General features: G+C 39.1%; 2 protein-coding genes across 2 annotated transcripts; one reads left to right on the top strand and one right to left on the bottom strand.

The window, feature by feature from the left end:
• Positions 1-203: 203 nt before the first annotated feature.
• On the bottom strand, positions 204-6151 carry C14H17orf67 (chromosome 14 C17orf67 homolog). Its single transcript, XM_052808080.1, has 4 exons — positions 6019-6151; positions 5232-5332; positions 2005-2144; positions 204-480 (listed from the first exon to the last, which is right to left on the bottom strand). The coding sequence occupies exons 1-3, from the start codon at positions 6071-6073 to the stop codon at positions 2028-2030; spliced, it is 273 nt and encodes a 90-aa protein (XP_052664040.1). The 5' UTR covers positions 6074-6151; the 3' UTR covers positions 204-480; positions 2005-2027.
• Positions 6152-8141: 1990 nt separating this feature from the next.
• On the top strand, positions 8142-25895 carry DGKE (diacylglycerol kinase epsilon). The gene is made up of 11 exons (XM_052808496.1): positions 8142-9017; positions 10708-10867; positions 11398-11517; positions 12438-12581; positions 15093-15250; positions 15548-15599; positions 15750-15863; positions 16356-16427; positions 16950-17077; positions 18007-18118; positions 18436-25895. Exons 1-11 carry the CDS (start codon positions 8560-8562, stop codon positions 18625-18627), a joined length of 1710 nt encoding a protein of 569 aa, XP_052664456.1. The 5' UTR covers positions 8142-8559; the 3' UTR covers positions 18628-25895.
• The last annotated feature ends 781 nt before the right edge of the window (positions 25896-26676 follow it).

Here is a 26676-nt window from a genome sequence, read left to right as displayed (position 1 = left end):
ACATAGATTAGTGTTGCATAAATGTTATGTCTTCATACAACATTGTTATTTAACCTAGAAAACTGTAATTAAGCATTCCTCCAAAATCCAGAAAGCTGGCCTTCTCTTCATGTTTATATTCTCCAATTTTCTATGGACCTCTCTTCAGACTTCAGACAGTCTAAAGCTGTACCCTTAAAAAGGGTTTTAACCCTTTTTACTCTAGGACTAACCAGTGATTTATTCTTGCCCATACCTCAGAAACTGAGGAAACCCTCGATTTGTTTATTCATGCATGCATACAGTCATTACTGGTAGAAAATATATGGTGGTCTATAACATATCTAGCCATTTATAGTTGAAAATTTTGCTATGTCACTAGGATTGCACTGTAATGCAAAGAGGCTCAGCTCTACCATGAGCACATAGCCAATGCAGGAATAATCTTGTCCTCCTTAACACAATCATAGTATATATCCTCTTCAGTGCCCATGAAGAGATCTGCAGAAAAAAAAGAAAATATAAGTAAAAAACTGCTGACATTGGCCATACTAATAACATATTAAGGGCTTCAAATCATTTAAGTACTTTTCTAACATTAATTCTTAACAATCGCCTGTGAGTAGCTATTGTGAAGAATTACAATGGCTAAGTGAGCCAGCTTTCAACTGTCTCAGCTGGAAGATTTTTTGAAAACTGCCAACTTACCTCCTAGGGCTAAGGATTGGGAATTTTATGTTTTTGTTTTTAAATAAGTTTCAGACCTTTGGCTTATTGTGGATTAACATAGCTCCACTGAAGTCTACCGCAACATCCAGATTTTCGAAGGTATTTAGATATGTACAGGTACAAATAGATAGCAGAATTTTAAGCAGACAAACTTTCTGTCTTTTGAAACAGATCAGCCCTGACAGACACCATCTCTGTATTCTACTGCTTAAATGCTTTTGAAAGTATGGAACTAAATCTGCAGCTTTCATGTTAAGAAGTTAACTGAGTGATATAGTATCACTATTGTGGTGATGATTCAAACTTATCCCAGTTGACAAATTTCCTGTCTGTTTAAGGAATGTAAGCAGGAAGGCTTATCCTGTTATAAAAATACACAGAAGTAGGTATATCTTCTTTTTTTGGTCTCACAAATGGCTATTGGGTAATTGGAAGAGTTTATTTTACAATTCTATACATTCCTTACCTCAATACATCACAGTTTTTTAATGTAGTGATATGTTGATACTGCATGCACAACACACAAGGAAAAAAAGGATGACTGTATCACAAACCTAATGTGCATGGAGTACTATTGGGATGTGTCATTTTGTCAGCGATTAGCTTGTGAGTAGTGCCTGGTTTTTGAGCTGTGCTTTGAAGTATATTTTCCTATTAAACTCTATGAAGCATCTGATAAACAGAGGCAATAAAGCAAATGATGCTGTCTATTACACTGATGTTGAAAATCATAAACAGAACTAATAATCCATGCAAGCTCTGTGAAAATGTTCTATGTTAATGTTTACCAGCATGTGCACTAAATAGTGAATTCTATTTAAAAAATCAGCAGCTAGCAGATTATTATAGCTGAGAGACTGCAGAACAGGCTCAACTCCTAGCAGGTCAGACTGCATCTTAAATATTTCAAGGATGACAAATATGAGTTTAATCCTGCCGCAGTCCTACTGAGAGCTAAGTGAACAAGTGCAAGACTTAAACATATGAGTTGGAAAAGGCGCACAAGCAGACAGGAAAGAAACAGGAGCAATATGAAGCAACATTAATAAGAATGTTGTGCAGTCACCAACTTATGTCCATATAGCAGAGAAATGCATAACCAAATATTTTATTAACACAAACAGAACTACAGTGACATAGTTGATGCCTAGGACACTTATGTTCCCTGCCACTGCTCTGTTGCCAGATGCCTTTCAGCACAAGGTACTTCCTCCAGCCATTCTGTCCTCTTATTGTTTGTGGCTCTACCTTTTTTTATGCAGAAAGAAATATGCACTGTAAAAGAAATATATATACCGATTGCAGGGTAGGCAAAACCATTAGATTGGATGCACTAAATCCCTGTTGCAGTGAGGCAAGCAATGTGGATTCAACCAGTGTTCAAGGAATTGTTCTTCTGATCTCTGCTCCAAGCGCTGAAGGTAAAGCATATGCTCCTATTTGAAGAAAAGAAAAAGTAATTTAATTATTTAATCACTCAAGTCTAATGTCAAGCCAATGAACCAGGAGAATTTTACAGCTTATATAAGAGCAATTAATTCACCCCTTAAAATTGTCAAATGTAGTGAAATGGTGTTGCTAGTCAGCTTGCCCCAACCTAGCAATATTTAATGAATGACATCATCATCCAGATCAGTAAAGGTGCTGAGCAAGAATTTTACAACAATATTCATAAATTAGGAATCCTGAATACACATTTCTTATTTGCATATTGACACAGAAGCCTCTGTTGGTCCTGAGCATACAGAAGGATTCTCACAGATAGGTCTGATGTAGCCTCTTTTGAAAATTGATTCCTGCTGTTTAAAAAACATTAACCCATTATAGGATCATGTGGCAGTACTCTGACGGGTTCTAGTAAGTAGCATGCGTCAGTGCTGATTGGTCTTTCTGTGATACATAAAATAATCTGAATTTCCCATACTAATTTATAGGGGTTTTGGTGTAAGCAACAAGTTATCAAACTAAAGTGGGCTGTGTACCAAAAACTTGACCTCCGTCAGGAGCAAAATTTACTTTTAAAAGTTACAGTCCCAGTGCATGTAGGCTCATAAGCTTTGTGAACACTAGATACATTTTTTCAAAATATACCCCCATTGCTTTGCACAGTAGGCATTGTAGGAATGGAAGCTGTAGCGTAAACCCTTTGCGCTGGCCAAGTATTCCTGCTGTCATCCAGTTCTCTGTTCTTTGTGCTGACCAGAGGGTTGGTACACTGGGTGCCAGCAGGAAGCATTAGTGTCCTGCCTTTTTCTGTGCTTTCTGTCCTCACAGCACGGGGAGACTTGGCTTAAATCCCTCTGTGAGATTGCATTATGAATTTGCGGAGAACAGGACTGTATGACTGAGAAGATGCCACGTGATAAAGAGCAGGGTCTCGGTCAAAGTAAGATTAAAACATGCTGGTAACATAAATGACATTTTTAAAATAATCAAAGATGGCAGATCTTGTTGTCTGTAACTTAACAGGCTTTTTGACTGAAACAGCACTGTGGAAGTCAAATAGTGTCACAAAGAATTGCAAATTAAATTCCCCAGCTCAGCATGATCTGGCCTAGTACAAACAGCTTTTGCTTAAAATAGATGAACAGAGGTGGGTTCATCCCAGCATTCATTTCATTCTGCTACAAAGAATCCATACAAAATCTTTTTTTCTCCTTGAGCCAGTGGTAGAACTGTGCACAGGGATACAGCAGCCACGCACCTTCATTCAGAAGGGAAAATCTCCATGTTCCACATGGCAGGGGGGGATAGTTTCTTTATCAGAAGATTATTTCCTTTTCTACTGAAAACCTTGACATTTAGTGAGAAAAACAAATAGTCTTATGTTTGCGTTTTCTTACAGAAGGCCACTGTTGCTGTACAGAAAAAAAAAAAAAGAAAAAGGTTGGAATTTATCAACAAGTGTTTGCTACTAATCCTAGTCGGATGGAAAGTGGCAAGGACAGAGCAGCAGAGGTCAGTAACCAAACACTTCTCTAGCCCTGGATCCCTCTATTCCCCACCTAAAATCATAGAATGTCTTGAGTTGGAAGGGACCCACAAGGATCATCAAGTCCAACTCCGTGCCCCTCACAGGACTACGTAAAACTAAACCATAGACTAAGAGTGTTGTATGTATGCATGCAACATCTTGCAATACAGGATTTAACTCAATCCAACTTCTCTACTGTTTTATTTATTTTGTATTTAATATATGTTATATTTACTATATAACATGTTATATAATCATGGTGGTATATTAAGTGTAAGCATAGACAGGAGCTGTATTCCCGCTAATTTGCAAGAACTACAAGGCTCATTTAACAGCAGCTTAGAAAACAACACAATCCTGAATGTTGTGGGCAGCGGTGAAGCCCATGCCTTCTGTTTTTTCGTGCTGTTGTACAGTCTTCATTGTACAAGATTGTTAACAAGCATGGTGCAATATCCATGTGACAGCTTTGATTTGTTGTGGCCGTCACACTCGACAAAGAAGTGTGTACATCAGGAGTGGCGTACAGCCAGGTGGATTCTTTTTGGCGGGTATACTATAACCATTGGAAAGGGAAAACCACTAGCTGTCTCCACAATCCTGGCACACACTGAGCTCAGTCCTGCAAGGTACACAGCACTCTTCATGTCCTACAGAGTTCAGAAGTGTTCAGCACCTTGCTAAACTGAGCCCCTTGTATTTGTCATACGTGCACAATCTATTGTGTGCTTTCTAGCTTCTGTGGGGTTTGCCTCTTCAGAACCATGTAATTTTAGCACAGTTTATTTACTTTGGAAAGAAAAAGGCAGTAATTTTAAAATACCTTAAGTACCTCTTGAGAAGTGCAGAATTATATGTTACATCTTGTCAAAGCAAGTAAAACAGAAGGCTCTTTAATTCTTTTATTTTTTCTTTTGTTGTAATATGGTTTAGAAATAAATAAATGTAAATATTGCATGCAAAAACAATGCTGTTGCATTAAGCTAGCAACTAAAAACTTCTACAATATCATAACAAACCATCCTGTCTGTGGCATTCATAAATAAGTGAATGAAAGTAAGTGATTTTAGGAGCTAGTTCAGAACTACCTCAATCTCCACACTGACCACTGACACCTACATCTCCTTTCTGCCTTGAGTGCAGAATGTACTGTAAGCAGAAGACATTTCCTGTTATTTAGTTTTTCAGGAACAACCTGATGAAATCCACGTTTCTATAAATGAAAAGCCACTTTCTTCTCAATAATTTAATCGGCATTTTTGAACCGTGATAAATAATTTCCACATTCTGCAAGCATACATTTCCTGAGAAATAGTCAGCACTTACAGAATGCTACTTAACAGTAATTGAAAGAATGTAAAGGGTTTTTTTAATATTCCATGGAAGAACTCGGCTGCTTAAAAGGGTCATATTCATAACGTATTGCTTGGAATTAAATCTACAGAAATTTAATACTAAGCACAAATGTTTTGGGAGTTTTGGTGGTGTTGGTCTTTTTTTTTTTTTTTTTTTTAGTTAATGTAATTTAAAAATAAATATAATAAATCACCCTCATTGGCTCATCAGGGAAACCAGCTTTTCTCGGTCTGTCTTCACGACGGGTTCTCAGAATCTGTTTGGCGTCTTTTTCAGTCAAAATTGGTGAAGTGTCTAAAGACAGAAAAGCAGAAATTAGTTCTGAAATTACCAAAAAGTTAATATTTTATCTGTCTGTTGTAGAATGAAATGTCTCCAAACCCGATTTTTGTCTATATACAAAGTGTTCTTTCATTACAGCCCCTTCCCAGGGGATATTGCATACCAGGAGATATGAGTGGAATTTTAAACCATTTTTAGACTTGTGCTTTCTATAGATCTACCAGTATGAAGCAAACCTTACATATTCATGTTACTCTCTAAAATGAGAAAATATAACAGCACTGTCTAACCGCTGACATTAGTAACTCTTCCAACTCTTTGTGCTTTTCTGTGTTGCTTTATTGTTTAGGATTGTTTTTCAAAGTAATGAGCTAGACTTTTTTTTGCAAAGAAGAGATTGCATTGAACATTTAACTTGCAGGACCTTGGTAAAGTAATATCAAAATAGTAAGCTTGTAAAATTAAACTCTCTGGTTTTAGAATAAATGACTACAGTATGGTAATGCAGAGAGTAAAGTATCTAATACAAGAGCACAATTGTTAAAAATAAAATCATGGGAAGGCTGCAATGTAAAAATAGTTAAGTATAAAAAATGAAATATGAAAATACTAAAATACAAGGTTAAAATACTAGTACTACTATAATATGCTCTGCAGCTCTACATACATATGCAGGTTTGTTTTATATAAACTCCTACCTGTAAAAGTGGTCATCAGGACCAAAAAGAAGACAACCACAAGTAACTTCTTCATTTTGATTCTGCTTTCTCTCAGTCTGTTCCAAAATGAGTAATGCTGACTGAGGCATTAGCCTATTTGAAGTCGCTACGTCAGTCACAAATGTTTGTTTATGCTTTAACTAATTTGAGCGATAGTATGATTTTGAAAACATCTGGCCTGAAGTTTTGAATTAGGCTATTATCTGCTCACACATTCTCAGCATAACTCTGTTCCTGAGGGAAAGAAAATAGAAGACCTTTTTTCCACTTCAGGCTTCAGAATTACACTGGATATTCTAAATTTGTGAAAATAAAACACATCACCTTACATTTAGCATAGCAAGCCATGGTTCTGGGTGCCTAAGGTGAACTATTGTTTTTTAAAAGAAACGATTGCCCATTACTGAATGTTAATCTCGAAGGCAGCCGCAAAGGGGCCCCTTTTTCAGAAATTGTCTCTAACTTTACTCCAGCTCAGAAGTACATATTAATGTGGTTTAACTCCAGCAAAGCCAAATCATCGCTGCTGAAAAACACAGCAGAGAGATTTTTATCAAATTAATAGAACCATACAAATGAAAACTCACATAACTCTTCTGTTTTCAGGACAAGTTAGTAGAAAACAGGATTATAAATGTCCTTACTAGTAAGCATAATGTGAAGTAAGAATGTAGGTTAACGAATGTCATTGCAAACAGCTAGTTTCTGCCTTGAGAACTGTGACTGTCTGGATCTCTCCTGAGCAGCCCTGTGCCAGACATATGGCACCAGCATCACCGATTTGTAGGAAAAGAAATAAGTGTCCCTTTGAATATAGCATATGAAATAGGTAGTCAGAATTCATCACCGGCTCTCGCACGAGGGATGTGCGTAATCAGCACTCACACAAGGGACGTGTGTAATTAGCACTTCCCCTCCGAGGGAAAGGTGCGGCGCATCCCCATACCTCCTGCACCACAGGGATCCCCCCGGGCTTTGCCAGCCTGGCTCGGAGCAGCCCTTCTCATCTGTGCATTTTTATTTCCTAAAGAAGCGGTGTTTATTCTGGCTGTGCCACCATGTCTGCACGAGTCAGCCAGTTTCAGTGAGACCTGGCAGAGCGCTGGGGGTCTCATAAATGTTAAGATATGGAAAGGTTCAAGAAATCAAACAGCAGGTGAGAAGAGGGGCTCTGCGAATGCCCCCTCGGGCGGACACCTTGGGGGTGTCCTTAGCTTCAGCGTCCTTAGCACAACCGCTTGCACAGTTACTTATCAGTTTATGAAAATCTGACAGAATCATGGGCTAAAAGGGAGAGCGCTGTAGGTGTGAGGGCTGGACCAGGGTGAAAGCAGGTGATGGAAACGAAGCAGTTCAGGGGCCGGGCAGTTCTGGGGTTCCAACGTCCTGTTATGGGACTTTTCTCGGAAACCCAAGTACTGCCGAACCGTGGAACATTTGCATTTTTCAGCGTGTGTTTTAAGACACCAACAGCCTAAAATCCAAGAAACGCTGTGTCTGTCGTGTGGATTTATGCAATTGTTCAAGATACTGTTTTGAAAGCGCAAACCACTGTGGTTTCTAACAGCAGCAACTATTTATTTTTAGAACCGGTACAGGGGAAACAGCGTAACATGTAAGGACAGGAGGAAATTAGTGGGGGGAAGCGCTTATGGTTGGGGTAATCCAGGAACAAATACCGCGGCAGCCGGGCAGCCTCCTCCACCGAGGCCCTTCGCCTCGGGTTCGCCGCCCGGCGGCCGCGGCCCTCTGCCCCCGCTGGAGCTGAAGCCGGGCCGCGCTGCCACACGCTGTCGCGGCTGCCGGGAGTCGCGATAAACCGCTAACGAACGAACCCGCCCGCCCGCCCCGTTTCCGGGCGGCGCCCGTCGCCTGGCAACCGCCCTCCGCCGCTTCCGCTTCCGCCGCCCCAGCGCATCCCTGGCGCCCGCCGCTCGCCTCCTCCCGCCCTGGGCGCTGCCGGCCGCCCCTCGGCCCAGCGCAGGCGGCCGCGGCCGCGGGGAGCCCCCGCCGCGGGGAGAGGGCGGACGGCGGCGGCCCCCAGCGCAGGGGGGGCGCGGCGGCCTGACGGGAGGCGGTGTGAGGGGCCGGGGCCTCGGCGCGGTGCCGGTCCCGGTCCCGGTCCCGTCGTCGTCGTCCCCCGCTCCGCCCCCGCAGAGGGGCCTGAGTGGAAGCGGGGCGTTTGGGGGCAGCCGGAGCCGTGTGGCGGCTCCGTGCTGGCGCCTGAGGGGAGCGGGTGAGAGAAGGGCCGGGCCGGGAGGAGGTCGGGCGCCGGCCGGCCTTGCGCTAGGCCCGGGCAGGCAGCGGAGGAGCCCCTCGCACCTGGCCAGCACTGAAATCCTTCTGTCGGTTGGTAGGTCAGATGTGGGGCGAATAGGTGCTTAGCCCTAAGAAGGGATTAAAAGATGTTTCGTGAAGCTGCGCGTTGGCGCCTTGAACGAGGGGGCCGTTCCCGGGCTCGCCCTGCTGTGTGCCCGGCTGGTGCGAGGGGTTAGGCTGGCGAGGCCGAGCTGCTGAGGAATGGAAGGGACGGAGAGCAGAAGCGACGCTTCCTCCTCGGTGGTCGCAGACTGGAGTTTGGCGTTTTGGACTCTGTGCTCTGTGATCCTGCCGGTGCTGATCACCCTGTGGTGCAGCTTCCAGCGGTCCCGGCGGCAGGTGTTAATACGAGACATCTTTCGCAAGAGCAAGCATGACTGGCACTACACAGACCTCTTTGGCCAGCCCTCCTACTGCTGCGTGTGTGCCCAGCACATCCTTCAGGGTGCTTTCTGCAACTGCTGCGGGCTGCGTGTCAGCGAAGGATGCCTCAAGAAGGCAGACCAGCTTTTTCTCTGCAAGGAAATTATGATGAGGAGCGATGGTGGAGCCCACATCTCTATGCCACACCACTGGATCAGAGGCAACGTCCCGCTCTGCAGCTGCTGTATGATATGCAAACAACAGTGCGGTACACAGCCCAAGCTCTGCGACTACAGGTACTGCAAGGGAATTTGACTTTGTATGAGAAAGTACGATGCCATATCAGTATTGTATTTGCCGCAGGGTTATTGGAACACGTTACCCCGAAGGGGATCCTGCAGTAGTCAGATATGAAATTCTTTTAAAAAAACAGCTTCAAAGAACCTAAAACTAAAATGGATGCTTGTGGGTAATTTGAGTCGTAGATTAAGAGTATGTCATTGCGTCTCATCTCTGCTTGTTCTCTTAATTGCATTACTCCAGCATGATGTGCTAGCTACTGTATAATTACATATAAAAGGCTCTCTGTGTCCAAGAGAGTTTATATTTCAGGGGATGACCTTAAGAAGGTTCTAATGCACTTGTCATTTGTACAGTGGATATCCTGAGCAATTTGGGTGGCACAGCTCACAATTCAGAGCACCAAAATGTGTATGCATCTCTGCAAAATTGGCATCTGCTCAGTGTAACTAGAACAAACAACCATCCTATCGCTGTTTTAAGTTCATTTTAAAGGATACTCAAAAAAAGCTAATGGGAAGTTTTAAAAGCTACTGTAATATAATCTGTTGTTAAAAGTTTGTCGTAAGAGTGTTAAAAAATGTTAAGGAACCATTGAATGGGCTTGCACTGTCATCAGTAAGGCTGCTTACAAAGTCGTTAGCATGGCACATAGTGGCATGTTGTGCCCAAGTATAGTGCTACTGTTCCAGGTCCTGGGTACAGTGTAAGTGTTACTTCAGCCTTCTCAAAGGATGTCATCTTTCCAGCATGTATTCTGCCAGCTTTTGCTTTGCTTCTGTGTGATACTGTCAAATTGCTTGGTAAGTAGCAGAATTACAGTGTAAACGAGCATACTATCAGAAACAAAACCTTGAGAGACAGTGTTGTGTAGGAGAGGAGGGAAGGAGAGGGGTTTGGAGGCAAAGGGGGAAGGAAGGAAGAAGAGGAAAAGAAGAAAGTCACACAAATATCATTGCTACTCTAGTTGTGTGCTGGATTAGTCAAAAGGACTCCAAAAATAGCTTTCGCAGCTGCTTAAACCAAGGCTTTGGATGTAGCAAACAAGGATTAACATTCTGCAGAGGCTGGCAGCGGATATTGCAGTATTTCCTCTTGTTCTAGTCTGTTTTCCAGGACAGCTTTTAGAACAGGTCAAAAGGCTGAGCAGTTTTTCATAACAATATCCCATCAGCCTTGTACAGTATTGTGTAACCTTTTAGGTTTCAGACTTAAAGAGGTATTATCAATCTTAAGAAATTTATTAATTAATATTAGAAGTAACACTTTGTTAAATTGAACTCTAGTGTTTTAGCTGTGCTCTTTAAGGATGGATAGGAGTTCAGTTTCTCAGTGCAACTGTTAATATTGCAGACAACGTAAGAAGATATTTATAGCACCTGCTTTTGGAATTAAAAAGAATAGAATTAATTTAAAACCATTGGGTTGGGTTTTTTTCCACAGAATTCAAATGCTTTTCTAGACTTGGAAGCACATGACCAAGTTATGTAATTTTCTGTAGCCAATACATAGTTATGTAAACTTCCAATGCATGGTTTTCTCTGTAATGTGCTTAAAACATTACTTATAATGGTGCATGTAAACATAAGTACTTTTCAGAAAGTTAGTCTAGCTAAAATAAATAAGCAAAATCGATGTGCCTGTTGTTTGAGGATTTTTTTCATGTTTTCTTGGTCTTTTTTCCAGATGTGTGTGGTGTCAGTACACTGTACATGATGAATGCATGATGGATTGTTTAAAGACTGAGGAGTGTACATTTGGAGAATTCAGAGACTTAATTATTCCACCATACTATTTGTCTACAATCAACCAGATTCGTAAAGACAAAAGAACCAATTATGAAAAGGTAATTGTCTACTGTTTCTTAGTTTTGTAATATATTAAAAAAAACAAAAACAAAAACAACAAAAAAAACCCAAACCAAAACCGAACAAAAACCCCACACAGTAAAACTTGAACTCAGTACGTTGTCAGGTTAATAACTATCAGGTGAATGTTTCCATATATTTGAAGTACTTGCAGTGTTAATTTGGAGGTGTTTTTCATTTTATTAACATGGTAGTTGAAGCATGAGCAGACGTTTGGATTTTGTTATTCCAAAACAACACTGAGATTTGGGTATCTTACTTCCTTGAATGTTTTGTGATTTTTCTGTGGCTGTATTCATAACATTGTAGTATTTGTTGTCCTAGGCACTGTAGAACAGAAATCTTTGACCTTGGTGCATCAGAAGTATTTGTTTCTGGTTTGACTACTTCAGACTAATTGGTAGCTTCCTCATTTCAGCAGTTACAGGGGATGGGTTTTGGAGCAAGGTTTTAAACATTTTCAGACATGCAGTATTTGTGTGACTGACTGACTTTTACCTTTTTGCAGGTGGTACCTTACTGCAGAAAACACTGGATGCCAGTAATCATACTGGCTAATACTCGTAGTGGAAACAACATGGGTGAAACTTTACTAGGAGAATTTAAAATTCTGCTGAACCCCGTTCAGGTATTTACAGTGAAAAGCCACTATAATAAAATAAAAGTTTAAATTAGAATAAACATCACTTTGCTTACACAATGGCAGTAGGATCTTGTGGAAGATCAGTAAAGGAAACAAATTCATGCCGTTTGTTCTTTTAGAAAGAGCTCTTATATAGAGAGACCAAAAGTGCAGAGGCTCCTCCCACCCCCAAGTTTGTTATGGTTCTAAAACTGGTCCAGTTTTTTATTTATAGTAATACATGCAGTAATTCTCTTAATGATAAGTATCTGGCTCTTGAAACAGTGTACAAGTTGTAGAAAAATATTTAGATCTTCTTAATTTGAAACCTGTATTTGTTTAAATCCTCACTTTACTTGTGAAAATGTCAGTTGTTTACAGTTGCTCCTTTGTGTTGTTGCTTTCCCCTTAAAATCCACTGCGATGGCACAGGATGTTGACATAAGGCAGTTAGTTGTTCCTTGGATTTCCTGGCTGCAGCATAATACTCTTCCTTTGAAGTTCAAAACCCAGCCTTAGAATACAGCCTAATAGGAATCAGTATGTGTTTGTTTTAAATGCATCCCAATAAGCCTTTAAAGACTAAACCTCTTCGTATGCTGACTATTTAAAAATAACTTTTACCTGAAGTCTTTCATCTTGGCAGAATTCATTGTAATGCCTCTAGATACAGACTTTTCTTAGGACTCTGTCTGCTTGGTTTATCAATGACAATTATTCCTAGCTAAGCAGCTGGAGCTCTATTGTGAATTTGGGAAACCAAATCCTGCTCATAAAAGTCAGGACAGCTCATTTGCTAATGTAATATTGTAAATGGAGAATCTTTGTTTTGCATTAGAATGAACTTCTTGAAGTTGTTTATCTGTGAGGCAAATCTGAGTCATGTTATGTGAAGTTATGGAACTCTTTATTTTCCTTTCTTCTAGGTTTTTGATCTAAGCAAAATTGCACCTGCTAAAGCACTCCAACTTTGTACCTTGCTGCCTTGCAATGCTGTCAGGGTTCTTGTCTGTGGTGGGGATGGCACAGTAGGCTGGGTCCTGGATGCAATTGATGAAATGAAGATAAAGGTATTGGGTTTTAAATTAAAAGATGTCTTACGGTGAAATGTCTTACGGTGGCCAGCAGGAACAGGGAGGTGGTTGTTCCCCTGTACTCGGCACTGGTGAGGCCGCACCTCGAGTACTGTGTTCAGTTTTGGGCCCCTCACTACAGGAAAGACATTGAGCTGCTTGAGCATGTCCAGAGAAGGGCAACCAAGTTGGTGAGGGGCCTTGAGCACAAGTCTTATGAGGAGCGGCTGAGGGAACTGGGGTTGTTCAGTCTAGAAAAGAGGAGGCTGAGGGGAGACCTTATCGCTCTCTACAACTACCTGAAGGGGGGTTGTAGTGAGGTGGGTGTTGGTCTCTTCTGTCAGGTGTCTGGAGATAGGACAAGAGGAAATGGCCTCAAGTTGAGGCAAGGGAGATTTAGGTTAGATATTAGGAAAAATTTTTTTACTGAGAGGGTTGTCAGGCATTGGAATGGGCTGCCCAGGGAAGTGGTTGAGTCACCATCCCTGGAGGTATTCAAAAAGCGAGTGGACAGGGTACTCCAGGGCATGGTTTAGGGGGCATGGTTAATGGTTGGACTTGATGATCTTGAAGGTCTTTTCCAACCGAAATGATTCTATGATTCTATGATTCTATGAAATGAGTTTTGGAGCTGCTAAAGTGCTACACCTATTCTCTTACCTGCATTTATTGTTTTCATCTTCCTGAATAAGCCTACGGAGAAATATTTGCAGAATTGCTTGTTCATATGGGGGGAATGCATCTTGTTATGCATCCCCGTAGTTCAGGAAAAATACGAAAGCTTTAGATTTTTAAATTATATTTAAAGCTGTTCTTTCTGTAAAACAAGCTGCAGAATATTTTATGCATTGTTCTTTCCTCTTTGTCTGAACAGATTTATTTTGTCATAAATGGCATGGCTAATAATGGCTAATGTGCTCTGACTGGTTATTTCTCCCAGCGTGCTCAATCTTTTATAATAACCTCATAATTTTGCTGGCTATACTGGTTATATTGCCAGTGCATGAATAAGTGCAGTAATTTGTTTCTGCTCCTTATCATATATTCTAAAGAATCTATCAGTCTGCAGCCTCGCCTATTAACAGCAAGTAGAGAAGGAAAAAGTAAGCTGTATGTTTACTGTTGATTTGAAATGGAAGATATTCCAATTTACAGGGTACTACTAAGAACTCCTGAGAAAATTAAGAATGAAAAAGAATTACTAGGGCTTTAGTGCTTTACCTAATAAACTTTTTCTCTAGTGATAGAAGGAGGAAAGCTACTCTTCTTATATCAATGTCTTTTTTTTTTTTTTTTTCTTCTCCTGTGGCTTTCTTGTTAATACAAGAAATGTTGTAGTTGAAGGCCATTGTTACAACTTCATGCATAGTCAAAGCGAGCTTCTTTGAGAATTTTTATGTACTGATAAAGTAGAAATGCAGCAAAGTGTAACTATAAAGGTTAATGAATATGAGTGTATGGTTACTTGGTCTTGGACACTTGATATATTGTCCCTCAGAGCCAATATGGTTGATGAAATCTGGGTTCTTCTTTGTTTCCAAGCATTCGAATTGAGTCATTGGAATTACATAAATACTGTTGAGATTATCAGCAAAACCTTTTTATTATCAGCAGTAGGTTATTTGCTCCCTTCATTTATCTTGACTCTCAAATACAGGTTACCTGGCTGATAACTCTTCTTGAAAAAATAGTAACCATAATGCCACTTATTGCAAGTACTTTTCACAGCTGAATTTCAAAGGCCATAGTACATCTGAAATAACTGTTCACCCTTCTGTGGTAAAGAGAGCAAAGACCTTTGCTCAGGTGGCCATTTTGAATGTCTGCTTCTGTCACTTACTCTGTGATCTGCAGAGGTGATTATTGTCTGCTCCATCTATTGATAACAGTTGGAGCTGTGTGTGTATGTGGCACCACTGAAACTTAGATACTGACTTTCCTTCTTTGAGTATGTGAATGTCTGTCCGTGGTTGAATACTCTAGTGTTATATGCATCTGTTGTTTTAGACCTAACTTCACTTCAGTCTTGTAAGAGCATTTTGATGTATTGTTATGGTTTACAGCCTTGTGTGTTATGTCACTCTTAATGTTCATATCATTTCCCAGAAGTATGTGCAGTAATGATGTTAGTAACTTACCATGGCTGCAGCAAGTCAGCAGCATATAATCAGGAAATCAGATGAGAAGTTCGGGTTTCCACTTCTAGATCCAAAGCATCATTCTTTTGAAGGCATACTCTGTTCAGTATTAATAATGCATTGTTCCATATTGCGTTTGTATTCTCTTTTCTTTGCACAATGGTTTAACATTTCCTTCCTTTGCATTATCCCTACGATAAGTACTTAAATGTGCCATCTGCTATACTAACGCTGCCAGCTCTATTGCTCTGCAGTATGTAACAAGCTGCTCTGAAGATGAATGCTATTTATCTAACCTGAACATTTGCGGGTAAAAGGGAGAAAATGAGTGCTGAAAAAGGAACTAATATGCAGTGGTTTTGTATCCTAGGGGCAAGAATGTTATATTCCACAAGTTGCAATTTTACCTCTGGGAACAGGTAATGACCTGTCTAATACACTGGGCTGGGGTGCAGGTTATGCTGGAGAAGTCCCTGTAGAACAAATCTTACGAAATGTCATGGAGGCAGATGGAATCAAACTAGACAGGTAAGTAACAGTGAAAAGATAAATTCTGTAGAAACAAATACTACTACAGCTCTGCTGATAGCCATTTGCAGCAGTATATGTAAAGAAATACAAGTATTGCTGGAGGGAACTGCAAAATGACTGAGGTCCAAAATTAGTCTTTATTTAGTTGTTCTACAAGGCTTAACTCTTTCATAATTTAACTAAGTTTGAATCTTTTTACTTGATCCCAGTATAGATATGAGATTCCTGACTACAGCTTTGATACTAAGTGAGAACAGGCTGTCATGAGTCTAAGTAATGGCTGTTGTTTTTCAGATGGAAGGTTCAAGTAACAAACAAAGGATACTACAACTTAAGGAAACCAAAGGTATGGTTTGCAAGTATAAATATGGATTGTATGGAATACTTGTATGTTTATACTTATTTTTCTGGTTACCTATTTCCCATTAAACACTGTGACTTTAAAATCCTAATAATGATATTTAGTAAGACCATAACTAGAAGTTCTGTCTTACAGGTATTCACCATGAACAACTACTTTTCTATAGGACCTGATGCTCTCATGGCTTTAAATTTTCATGCTCATCGTGAGAAGACTCCCTCTCTGTTTTCCAGCAGAATTATTAATAAGGTGTGTTTGGTAAAGTGACATTTTCTCCTTGTAGTTGTTGACTTGACTTAAGGCTATTTTTTGCTTTACATTACTTTACTCCCCTACTTCCTTTCATGCCATTTTAAGAGTTTGAACTCATTTTTCTTGGGGAGGGGATTCCATAGGTAAAACATGTTTCCAGCCCACTCACAGGTGTTCTGCCTTGCCTCTGCTTGCTTGCTTACAGAATATGGTGTTTGTTCAGTTTTTGTTTAGAATGTTTCATTTGCTTTGAAACTTAATGGGTTAAGGACCTTGCCTATTTCCTTTTAAAGTGGAAAGCAAGTTTCTTATGCAAGTTGTAGCCTATCTCATGAAGAAAGCTTAGTTGAAGGATGTGCAAATATGTTAAGTATGAATTTTAGTTAAGGTTTGCAGAACGATAACTAAACATCAATATTTCAAATAGTCTTCATATGTATTGTCTTTTTCTAACAGTGTTTTCTGTTCTCCTTGTTTTGGTTTTTATAGGCTGTTTATTTTTTTTATGGAACCAAAGACTGCTTAGTACAAGAATGTAAAGATCTTAACAAAAAGGTTGAGGTAAGTTTTTTTAACTTGCTTATTCTCTGGACAGTCAGTGGAATGTGAAAACTTACCTTGTGAAAGAAAAGGGGAAAAGCTTTGCAGCTTACATCTATGTGATATTTGTATAAGGGTGGCTCTGGACTTGGAGTATTTTTGATGTAACTTTTGCTATCTGCAGCTTACTTCATGGAATTCATGTCTTTGAGCTTACTGAAAATTCCTCAATTTTTTTCTGGCCTTGACTCCGTTCTATGAGTTCAAGTACTGATATTCAGATAAAATTTGCCTTAGCACCAGAGACTTGCATAAGTGAGGGTTCCTTTTTCTTTTCTCTATTAATAGAAACTTATTACACCTTAGGATATCTTGTGATATCAGAAGTCATTTTTTAAAAGTATGAAAAGAAAACATGTTCTATTTGTACAGGGCCAGTTTTTCTTCAAGTGGAAGCCTATTAAATGCATAAAGAGAATAACTAGCTTATATTGAAATACTGAATTTGATCCACAGTAATTAACTTCTGTTTGTCTTTTAAAGCTAGAGTTGGATGGTGAGAGAATAGAGTTGCCCAATTTGGAAGGCATCATTGTCCTGAATATTGGATATTGGGGAGGTGGCTGTAGGCTCTGGGAAGGAATGGGTGATGAACCTTACCCCTTGGCGAGGTACACAGTGCATCTTTTTCTTTTTTTTTTTTTTTTTTTTTTCCTTTAACAGTTCTTGTGCTTGTGTAACCAGACTTGTCTGAAAGTCAGAAGGTTACCTAGTGACAGTAGGCTATCTCAGATTTTTTATCTTCCTCATGTTAGACACTTGGACTAAGTGCATCCCACACATTAAGTTTTGGGGGTTTTTTTTTAAGACCTTCTCAAAATGTCTGGCATGATTAAGCAATAGCATTGAAGAGGCTATTAAAAATAAAGGTAGCCTTCAAAAAGTTAAAAATATGTTCATTTCAGAATATAAAAGAACACATCTTAATAGAGCTTAAAATAAAAAGTAAAAACAGCGCAAGCCAAAAAATTTACTCCCGTGCTTGAGTAAGCTGGCTGGAGCAATACTAAAGAGAATAGATGGGTACATTAGTTATTCCCTCTTGTGATTTCCTTCTTCAGAAGTTTTATATATAAATATACTTAATAGTTCTGTTACAAGGCTTATGATCCTGGATTTCTAAAAAATGTTTGGGCAAGGTCCTTTACCAAAATCTAAAAAACTAAGCCATTAAAAGATTTTCCTGTAGATTAATAACTGAGGGAAAAGACAGAAAATTGTACAAATCTATGAAAGAGAAATCCACTGTGGGCCTTAAGTATGCACGATGATCCTTGGAAATTATGGATATATCCATAATTTCCAGAAGCTAGCTAGGGTGTACCAGCTGGTGTATTGCTCCATACTTGCGGTTTTTGTATGGCTTCCTTTGCCATTCAGTGTGACTTGTTGTCCATCACAAATAGATGGTTTAAACATATTTGTAGAATAACATTTGTCTTCTTTATAGGAATACCCATAAAAGGACTGTGTAATATTTGGACAGGTATTCTAGACCTCATGAGCATCACTAAAAAGAGTCTCTTTTCTTAATTCATAGACATGACGATGGACTTCTGGAAGTTGTTGGTGTTCATGGTTCTTTCCACTGTGCCCAGATTCAGGTGAAACTAGCAAATCCTGTTCGCCTAGGGCAGGCACATACAGTGAGGGTAAGTGGTGTTTATGAACCTGTTTCCCTAAATTTTTTTTTAATACACAGTATAGAATCTCAAGCACTCAACTGTCTCATCTGAAGTTGCAGTTTGCAGTTAAGCTAGATGTTTCTCTTGCTTAGTAAAAATTAATTATGTCATAATTCACAGTCTTCTGTTGCTGTGGTTGGTGGTCTACAAGTGCAACTAATTATATACTAAGTTTCTCCCTGGCCAGGCTGAAAATGTGCAGCATCAGTATATTGTAGTTGTAAAAGGTATCTTCAGAGCTACTTTGAACTGCTATGATTGTGTGTTCTTCTATTTAATACCAGCTGATCTTGAAGAGTTCAAAGATGCCGATGCAGGTGGATGGAGAGCCATGGGCTCAGGGGCCCTGCACTGTTACCATAACTCATAAGACACATGCACTGATGTTGTATCACTCGGGTGAACAGACAGATGACGACGCTTCCAGCGTGTCTGAGCAAGACCACATGAGAGAACAAACGGATGAAGATGTATAGATTTTGCGGAATTCAACCTAATACAGTGATGAACTTCAGCTCATTAAGAACATTGAGAATGCCTAATCTAGATTAAGGTTTTGTGCCGTAAGGTTCATATTTGTGAATGAACTAGAGCTGAGGAAAAAGCCATGCTTTTACATTCATGAAAACTTTCACAGCTGAATTACCACAACTGTTTTGCCTTTTAGATTGGTGGTGATGCCCAGCCTTTCTAGTTCGAGGAGTTAGTTACTCTAATGGCAGGAAAGAGACAGATACTGCAGCCCTTCCTTGCTGTGGAATCAGATCTTCTGCACATACACAATGCAAAATATTTTATACCCTTGGAAAGGGAAACAGCTGGGAGTTTGGCCTGCTTCCACCTGCCCTCTTCCCCAGAACAGTTCCAGAACAGAAAACCAGACCAAGTAGGATGTGGGCTGATTTTCTGACAACAGCCTGCTCCTGGCTGCCATCTCTTCTTTGGAGCAAGACAAATACTCTTCCGTGCACCTGCTTGTGCAGTGCCTATCTGATATGCTTGACTGGGAGAGCGGAGGATCTGGGAGCTCTTGAGAAGGTGGTTAGCAAGAAAGATGCTTTTGGACCAAAGGTTTCTGGAAATATTCTGTTTGCGAATTACCTTTTTCAGTGGCTTTGTAAGCCATAGATAGAGTACTCCTGTGGTCCTGAGTACTCAAGATACAACTTCAAAATAATTGTACTATGACTTGCACTGAGGTACTGTAACTGACTCTGCTTCAGTTCAGTGAGAGGCTAATTCTAGTTTTTGTGTATAGCAACATCATAGTTCTTGAGGAGGCTTTGTGTGGGAAAATTTGGACAAAGGAGCTGTCTTTTTTAGCTGTTTAGAGGAGGGTTTTAATGAAATAATGATGATGGGCAAATGTGTTTGGTATTTTTTTAAAGGCTTGTTAAAGATCTTGCTTTGTAATTACCTGAAAAAGATCAATGGTAAAGTCAGTCTGTTAACTGTTTCAACTTGTAAGTGTGGAGGTTGAGAGCTAGGTTTGCAGGGGTTAGCAAGTTCTGGCGTTCATGTGTGTAATTTGATTGTGAAAAAAAGGGTGGAAGCATTTGTTTTCTGACTGGCTCTTAGGGTGTCAAAGATACCTTGTTGGACCTGAAACTTCATTTCCTATATGAGTATAGGGTGAGAAAAAGATTGGTGGCCTATACTGATAGTAAAGGTTAAGAACACATACAACAGTACATGGAAACAGTCAGTTTGGCATATCTGAAGCTTCTCAGGTTAAAAGCTTCTCAGGTGAAAACATCTTCATGATTAACAGAAGTAAAAATCTGCTCCTTTTTTCTTTTGTTGTAGGTATTTTAAGCCCGGAGCAGGTGAGAGCTATGAGTTGAGGTTTAAAATTTGTCACTAAGTAATTCAGTTAAGTTCAGTTGAGTTACTGAAAGTGATCTTCCAAGTAGGAAGATAATTTATGCTGAATGTATACTGTATAAGCTAAGATCATAAGAGAAGTTGAGAGCTTTGGTCTGAACTTTGAATATTGCTGCTTTTGTCAGAACTGTCCCAATCTTCTTTTTTTTTTTTTTTCTTTTTTTCTTTATGCTAACCGAAAGCGATACCACTGGGTAAAGTAGGCTGTGTTTCTGGGTTTTGTAATATGAAACTGTTTTTCAACAATCTATAAAATGATGTTTGCATTAACGGTGAATGGACTATTTATATTTTAAAATAATTTATTGTGAAACCTTGGCAAAGTCAGTATTTTTAAAACCTTCAATTGTAATCCTCTTTGGAGAGCATTTTTAACTTGATGGTATTCATTGTAGAAAGTGTATGTACTAGATCTTAAATACTACTGATTATCAGTGAATTTATAGATGTCTGAAAATGTGATTAGAGTGTAATGAACTGTAAAGCAGAAGCCATTTGTAAATTCCATGTTCATTAGCCTTATACACTTCATCTTAATTATTTTATTGTATGTAAATATAGAGAACAAATAGTTAAATCTATGTCAAAAGTGTTTAAAATACCCAAAAGTATAGTATGTTAGACAAATCCACTACCTTTTTTTTTTTTTTTTTTTTCAGTTATGAGGTTCGATTTGTATTGGCTTCAAAAATCTTACTAGTTATTAATTTTTTTAAAAAACTTGTAACCATCAGCACCCTAAAAATAGTTAAGGTCTCTGCTATGGTTTTTACCTAACTATTGTTTACAAACAAACGACAAGTCTCTGGAAAAGCAGGGTATGTGCTATGAAAGGCAGCGTTTTCTCAAGAGAAATGACACTGCTGGCTACTTAACCTAAACTATTCATAACACAGTTTAAAGAGGTACCTGAAGTTGATCACATGATTATTCAAATTCTTTTATAGCCTAAGAACCTGTAACTGCTCAAAAACTTCACTTTTTGAACTCCTGACATCTAGAAAAAAAAAAAAATTACGCCAGGACTTTGAAAGTCTTCCTCTTTTACAGTAGATGAGCTGGCTTCTCCACTTGTGCTTTGCCTGAGTGGGTACCAGTGATGTTGCACTATGTTTGTGCAGGCAAGGTCCTCCCACTTACTGTGGCTTGCTAGGACTCCAGTCCTAAATGCGTGAAATCCTCTTTGGGAAATGTGAATCCATCATTCCTTTTGGAGAAACAAAGCAGAATTGGAAGTGAAAGTAGCATCTAAATGGGTGCTTGTTTGGGAAAACCCCTGGTAAATGGTCTTGTTTCTGTTGGACAGATCATCCCCTTCTTGCATGTGGAAGTGAAGAAGTTTGTGTTTCACAAATTGACTGTTAGTCATTGCAGCAAATGATAGGTAGCAAACGTAGCTGTTGTTAAGCATGGGGAAGCCTCTTGTAAAATTGTATTTATGGTATGGAGAATATTCTGTAAGGTTGAAGTGTCTAGTTCCCAGTCACACATGGGGTCATCCTTCTATTGTAACTCTATGTAGCTGTCATGCATGAGGAAAAAAAAAGTTCTTTTTAAACATACGGTGTTAGCACTAGAATCTGTTGGGAAGTCTTGGTGTTTCCGACACGCTGTCCTTTGATTTCAATGTATCCTCCTTTCCAGTATGTTGCAAATTGGGTTAAAGCCTGTTTTGAGTTTTGTCGAACTGTTTTAAGTGTTAGTTCAACTGCAGACAGTAAATGTCAGCAATGGGCACCCAGATTCTAATGCTAGCATAAACGAACTTTTCTAATTTTTAATATACCTGTAGCTGCTTAATGTTGTCATGTCTGCGTTGTGACTGTAAAACTGTTACATGCTGCTTTAATGTTGTAGGTGCATAAAGCACCAGTACAAAAAGCTACTCTGTAGCTCTTCTGAAAGCAGATTGGAAACCTGAAAATACTGCAGTACATTCTCTATCCAGAAGAGGGTACTCTGCAGCTGGATCTCATGTCCTCCACTGAAGAATTTTCCCTTACCCTCTTAATGATTAACATTGGAAAAATTGTGAAAGTGATGTTTCGAAAAGATAAATAATCAATAGTTTCTTCTGGCAGTCTTCATACAGCATACCTTTGTGTAAAACGTACAGGGTGAATAATCAATTCACAAAGTTTATTTTTAAGTTTTATTGCTGCATACACTAGCTTAACTGACTTTTGGTCAGATCCCAATAACTCTCTTTACTGTAGGTTCTCACTCCTGCGACATGCAGCACAAAAAATTTAAAGTTGTATGGAGAGCCTTTCTGTGAGTCAGCTTCCTGCCTTGCTCAAACCTCACTTGATTACACACACACATTGAGAGGACGTGTGTGCCTATTTTCATGTGCATAGAACTTCTTGTCGTAGGCTTTGCTTTACTTTGTGTTTTCACTTGAGCAATTCATAGCAGGGTTAAACTGTTTCAAATGCCACATGCATTTTGTATCTTTCTCCATGTCTGGACTTTTTTAAAAGGCATCTGAAGCCCAAACTTGCATTCTTCATCTTCAAAAATTGCTGAGGTGAATGGCATTCACTTACGTATTTTTTTTTTCTAAGTATGTCTATTATTCCTGGTGTTTAAAGCAGGTTAGGGTAGTATTTAGAGCATACTTTTAACAGCACTTTGGAATTACTGCAGTTATTAAAGAACATAGTCTTATGTTTTCTTTCTACTGCAATGGTGATATTCCTGTTTCAAATTAATTTGGAATTATGTTCAAATTTGAACATTTTTCTCAGCTAGCACTGTTATGAATTGCATTTCATGTTCATGATGTAAAGACTGTATAGCATAATGTATGCATTTGATACTCTTTTTTATATGTTCACTTTCAATGTTGCCCCTTCATAGATTTTTTTTTCCAGGTCTTGCTTTTCTTAGGCACTAAGTAACTTGAAACAATATTTACTTTAGTTAGATGCTTTAAGTTCGTGCTCTCGGAAAACAGACTTGAGTTTCTTCTGGTTGCAAAAGAAAATGCTACCATGTTTGAACATACTTGGGGAAAATCATCTTGTTGAGGCAATGCTTATAGCAAGAGTAAGTTAATAGTTTCTTCTGTATAACTTCAGCTGATTCAGATTGAGAAATTTGTTCCCCTGTACATTTCGTCTTGCTAGTGTTTACACCTACTCAGTAAGTACTTCTTTTCCTCAGTCATTTAATTACTCATTTTATGCTGGCTCACTTTCAGCTAAAAATGTCATTTGGGACAGTATCAAAAGCTCTCCTGAAATCAGGATAGTGAGCTTTTCTTCTATCCACTTTACCCTTCATGCCAGCTAGCTTGTCAGAAAAGAAAATTGGAATGGCTTTGTACAGCTTATTATTAGCACAGTGACCCACCTGTTTGGCTTTCTCAGTCACCATCAACACACCTGGAAGATATTAGAAAGGCCTCCAAAGGTTCCCAGTCCCCCAGACCTATTTTGAAAGTACAGTTTTTGCTCTTTGCTGCTGGGGAGGAACCTCCCCATTCTCCACAGGTTTTGAGAACTGATAGTTAAAGGTTCTGGTTTTCAGTTTGGCCAGTTCCTTCTGGTTCTGCATTATGTTGCACTGAAGCTCACAGCTTTCATAGTGTATGTTATTGTATCTCACTGGTTAAAAAAAACCTTAAAGCACTGTACCTTAGCTGTGAACAGCATAATGGTATCAATGTTATAATAGTTACTCTTTGTTTCTTGGCAACAAATGCTTTTTGGTAGAGCACCACTGTAACCTAGTTAGTTAATCTATGGGTAAGAGTAGGACACTTAGGAATCTTTGCACGCGTTTTAACTGAAAATCCTTTTTTGTTCTGTATTTCATACTGACTGCTAGCAGTTTTCTTCCTTTTGGAAGAGAAAAAAGATTTGACCCTTCAGTTAGGAGTAAACTAGGATATCTTCAGATTTAAAAATACTAGTACATAACTGATCCTTTTGAATGTGAACCACTTCTTTAAAAATGCTCTGACTTTTTTTCTGAGAAATGATAGCTGCTTCTTGAACACAGGAATGAGACAACAGAGACCACTTGTTCATTTAGCAAGTAAGTACATTGAGATAATTTACACATTCTCTATTTCAAATTCATTTAGGCCACAGTTCTAAAAGCATGGCGTGATCAAAATTTCTCTGTCTCACTAAGAGTGCTGAATATCCAGTTCAGGTTTTGGGCATCTCAGGGAGAGACTTCTAGCTGGAGTAAAGCCACATGCCTTGACTAAACCTAGTGATGTTATGTGGACTTACATTAGCTGAGGATCCGGCCCTTAACTGTTCAAAAGTATGAATGTATTCAAAATTTTACTTTGTTTCCCATTGATACTGCCCTGTTTACTGTGCTGTATACCCTTATTGCTGTATGTAATTCATTTTTTGCATTGTTTCATTTGCAACTTCTTTGTAGATTTCAGCATAAAACTAATTTTAAGAGTAAGTGGGAACTTACACTGTGAGTTTACTGCATTCTGTATCTTCAAAGTTTACGTCCCTCAAAAGCCATTTTGTCCGCTACCAACTGTTGTAATCCTTAGAGTACCTCCAGCCATTTTCTCTTTCTAGGATTTTTATAGATGGATTTTTATTTTTGTAGCTTGTAACTTCAATATGTATAGGAGTTATTTCTATTTAGTAATTGGTGACCAGAATACTGTAAAAATGTTACCTTTAAGAGGTGTAACTTTAAGTTAGTAATAACTACTTGCAAGAAAATACCAGCATGTTAACAGTTGAAAAAAAAAAAAAGTTATTCTTTACCTTGGAAATACTGTGATGCTGTGACTTGGGATTTGTATTGAATGTGTTTATGCATTTATTCTGAAGTTGCACTAAATAGGGAAAAAATGAGCTTAAAATGCAAGTAATAGATCAAAAAGTAAAATTATAACATCTTAGGTTTTTTTCAACCAAGAAAGGTGACATTTGGGATTCAGTATCTTTTTTGGTTTTCCCACAGAACAGTGAGGAAGGAGTGATCAGTGTACTCTTGATGGAACAGTTGTTTCCTTATGGCGAAGTTTGAGATATATATTATTTAGTGCCCAAATATAAGCAAAAGCTGTCTCTACCATTCCCACCTCTCTTCTCAGAAAACAAAAACTCAGAGCAAACCTGACTGCTCCCAGCTGTAAAGTATATGAGATCTTACTTGCAAAGAAATAACCAGCCAACATAATATTGAATGTCCAATTTAAATGTTTAAAGTCAAAATTTGCTAATTTTTTTTTTTTACATCAAGTGATGCTTTCAAATCCCAAATTGTTTTTCATTTGTTTTTTAAAAGGCAGCAAGCTGAAATGAGGGGATAAGGAGGTATTACTGTAAAATTCGTAGTCATAAAAGCTGGGAAGTGTGTTCTTTATTTGCTGCGTAGGCACAGGAAGTGTGATTGTGGAACGTCTCATAGAAGTCTCTGCACCCTCATTGGCTTCATCCAATATTTCTGAAGCAGGTGATAATACCATAGCCCCCTGTAATTGTGATGTTTGCTCAAATCATTACATGTGGGTGATGTGTATTATTTGAGTACTTGGGCCAGGTTCTGTCTGTAAGAAGCTGCAACTTCAGTGAAGTCACAGAACTCCACCCAGTTCTGTGGCGGTATTCCACATTAACGTAAGTGAAACTGAAGAAAACTTTTGTCTTCAGTCAGTTGTGTCATGGCCTGTCTCTTGTGACTTAAGCTCCCAGAAGGCTCCTTTGAGAAACATCTGCTCCATATTCTTCATAGAAGTTTGTAAATACAGACTTTTTCACAGCACTGACTCAGTTACTGAATTTCCTAATGCATCTTTTTGTTGTCTTGTTATTTGTACTGTATTTCTGTGTAGATTAAAGAGTGTGAATTAAAGTATTTAAACTCAGTTTTTCCGGCTCCTCACTATGCATAAAAGCAAATGCAAGTTTTCAACTCTGTAACAACCTAGTGATGATGATAACTGCCTGGCTTTTAGAAGGCTGCAGTATGATAAGCTTGGTCATTTTGAGAACAGAGTTGTATTTTGTCGAACACTGCAGCCATGCTTCTGCCTGAGATCCCTGCTGCAAAATCCAAGCGTTTCAAACCTCAGATACATGGAAAAAATTCTAGACAACATGGTAATGTCATTCAGAGCTAAAACTAATTCTGTTTGGTAACTTACAAAGATGTCTCAGCAGCTGCTTGCCCACTTCTGGTTCATCTTTCTCCTCGAGGTATTCGCCCCTGGGGAAAAGCTGAGTTTGTATGGCTTTGTAAGAGATATGTTCAAAATGGTTTAAAAACCCCAGCCTTCAATAGTAAGATGAAATGTCTAAATCATTCCTTCTCGCCAATGTCAGTGATTCGGCATCTTAAAATGGTTTGTGATGCACGCTCTTTATTTAGTCTAAGGGGGAAATAAGCCTACAACTTTCTTATCTGTAAAGAGCAATTTCTAAGAGTTTTAATGGGAGATGTTTTGGTGTTGTGTGGTGTTAATGTAAACTGGAGGCAGGAGGGCTGCTGAGCACAAGTCAGCACAATACACGCAGGGCTTTCCACAGACAGGGGAAGTGCTGCTGCTGGAAGATGTTCAGAGATCAAGTGGCTCAATGCTTTCTCCTGATGGCAGCAGATGGGTTAGTTTGGGCTTTTGGAAGTGAATAAATCTTCCTATGTGGCCA

The sequence above is a fragment of the Harpia harpyja genome, chromosome 14, assembly GCF_026419915.1.
Source record: "Harpia harpyja isolate bHarHar1 chromosome 14, bHarHar1 primary haplotype, whole genome shotgun sequence".
NCBI lineage: Eukaryota > Metazoa > Chordata > Aves > Accipitriformes > Accipitridae > Harpia > Harpia harpyja.
The sequence above is the reverse complement of the archived record's forward strand: the minus strand, read 5'-3'. Positions and strand labels throughout refer to the sequence as shown.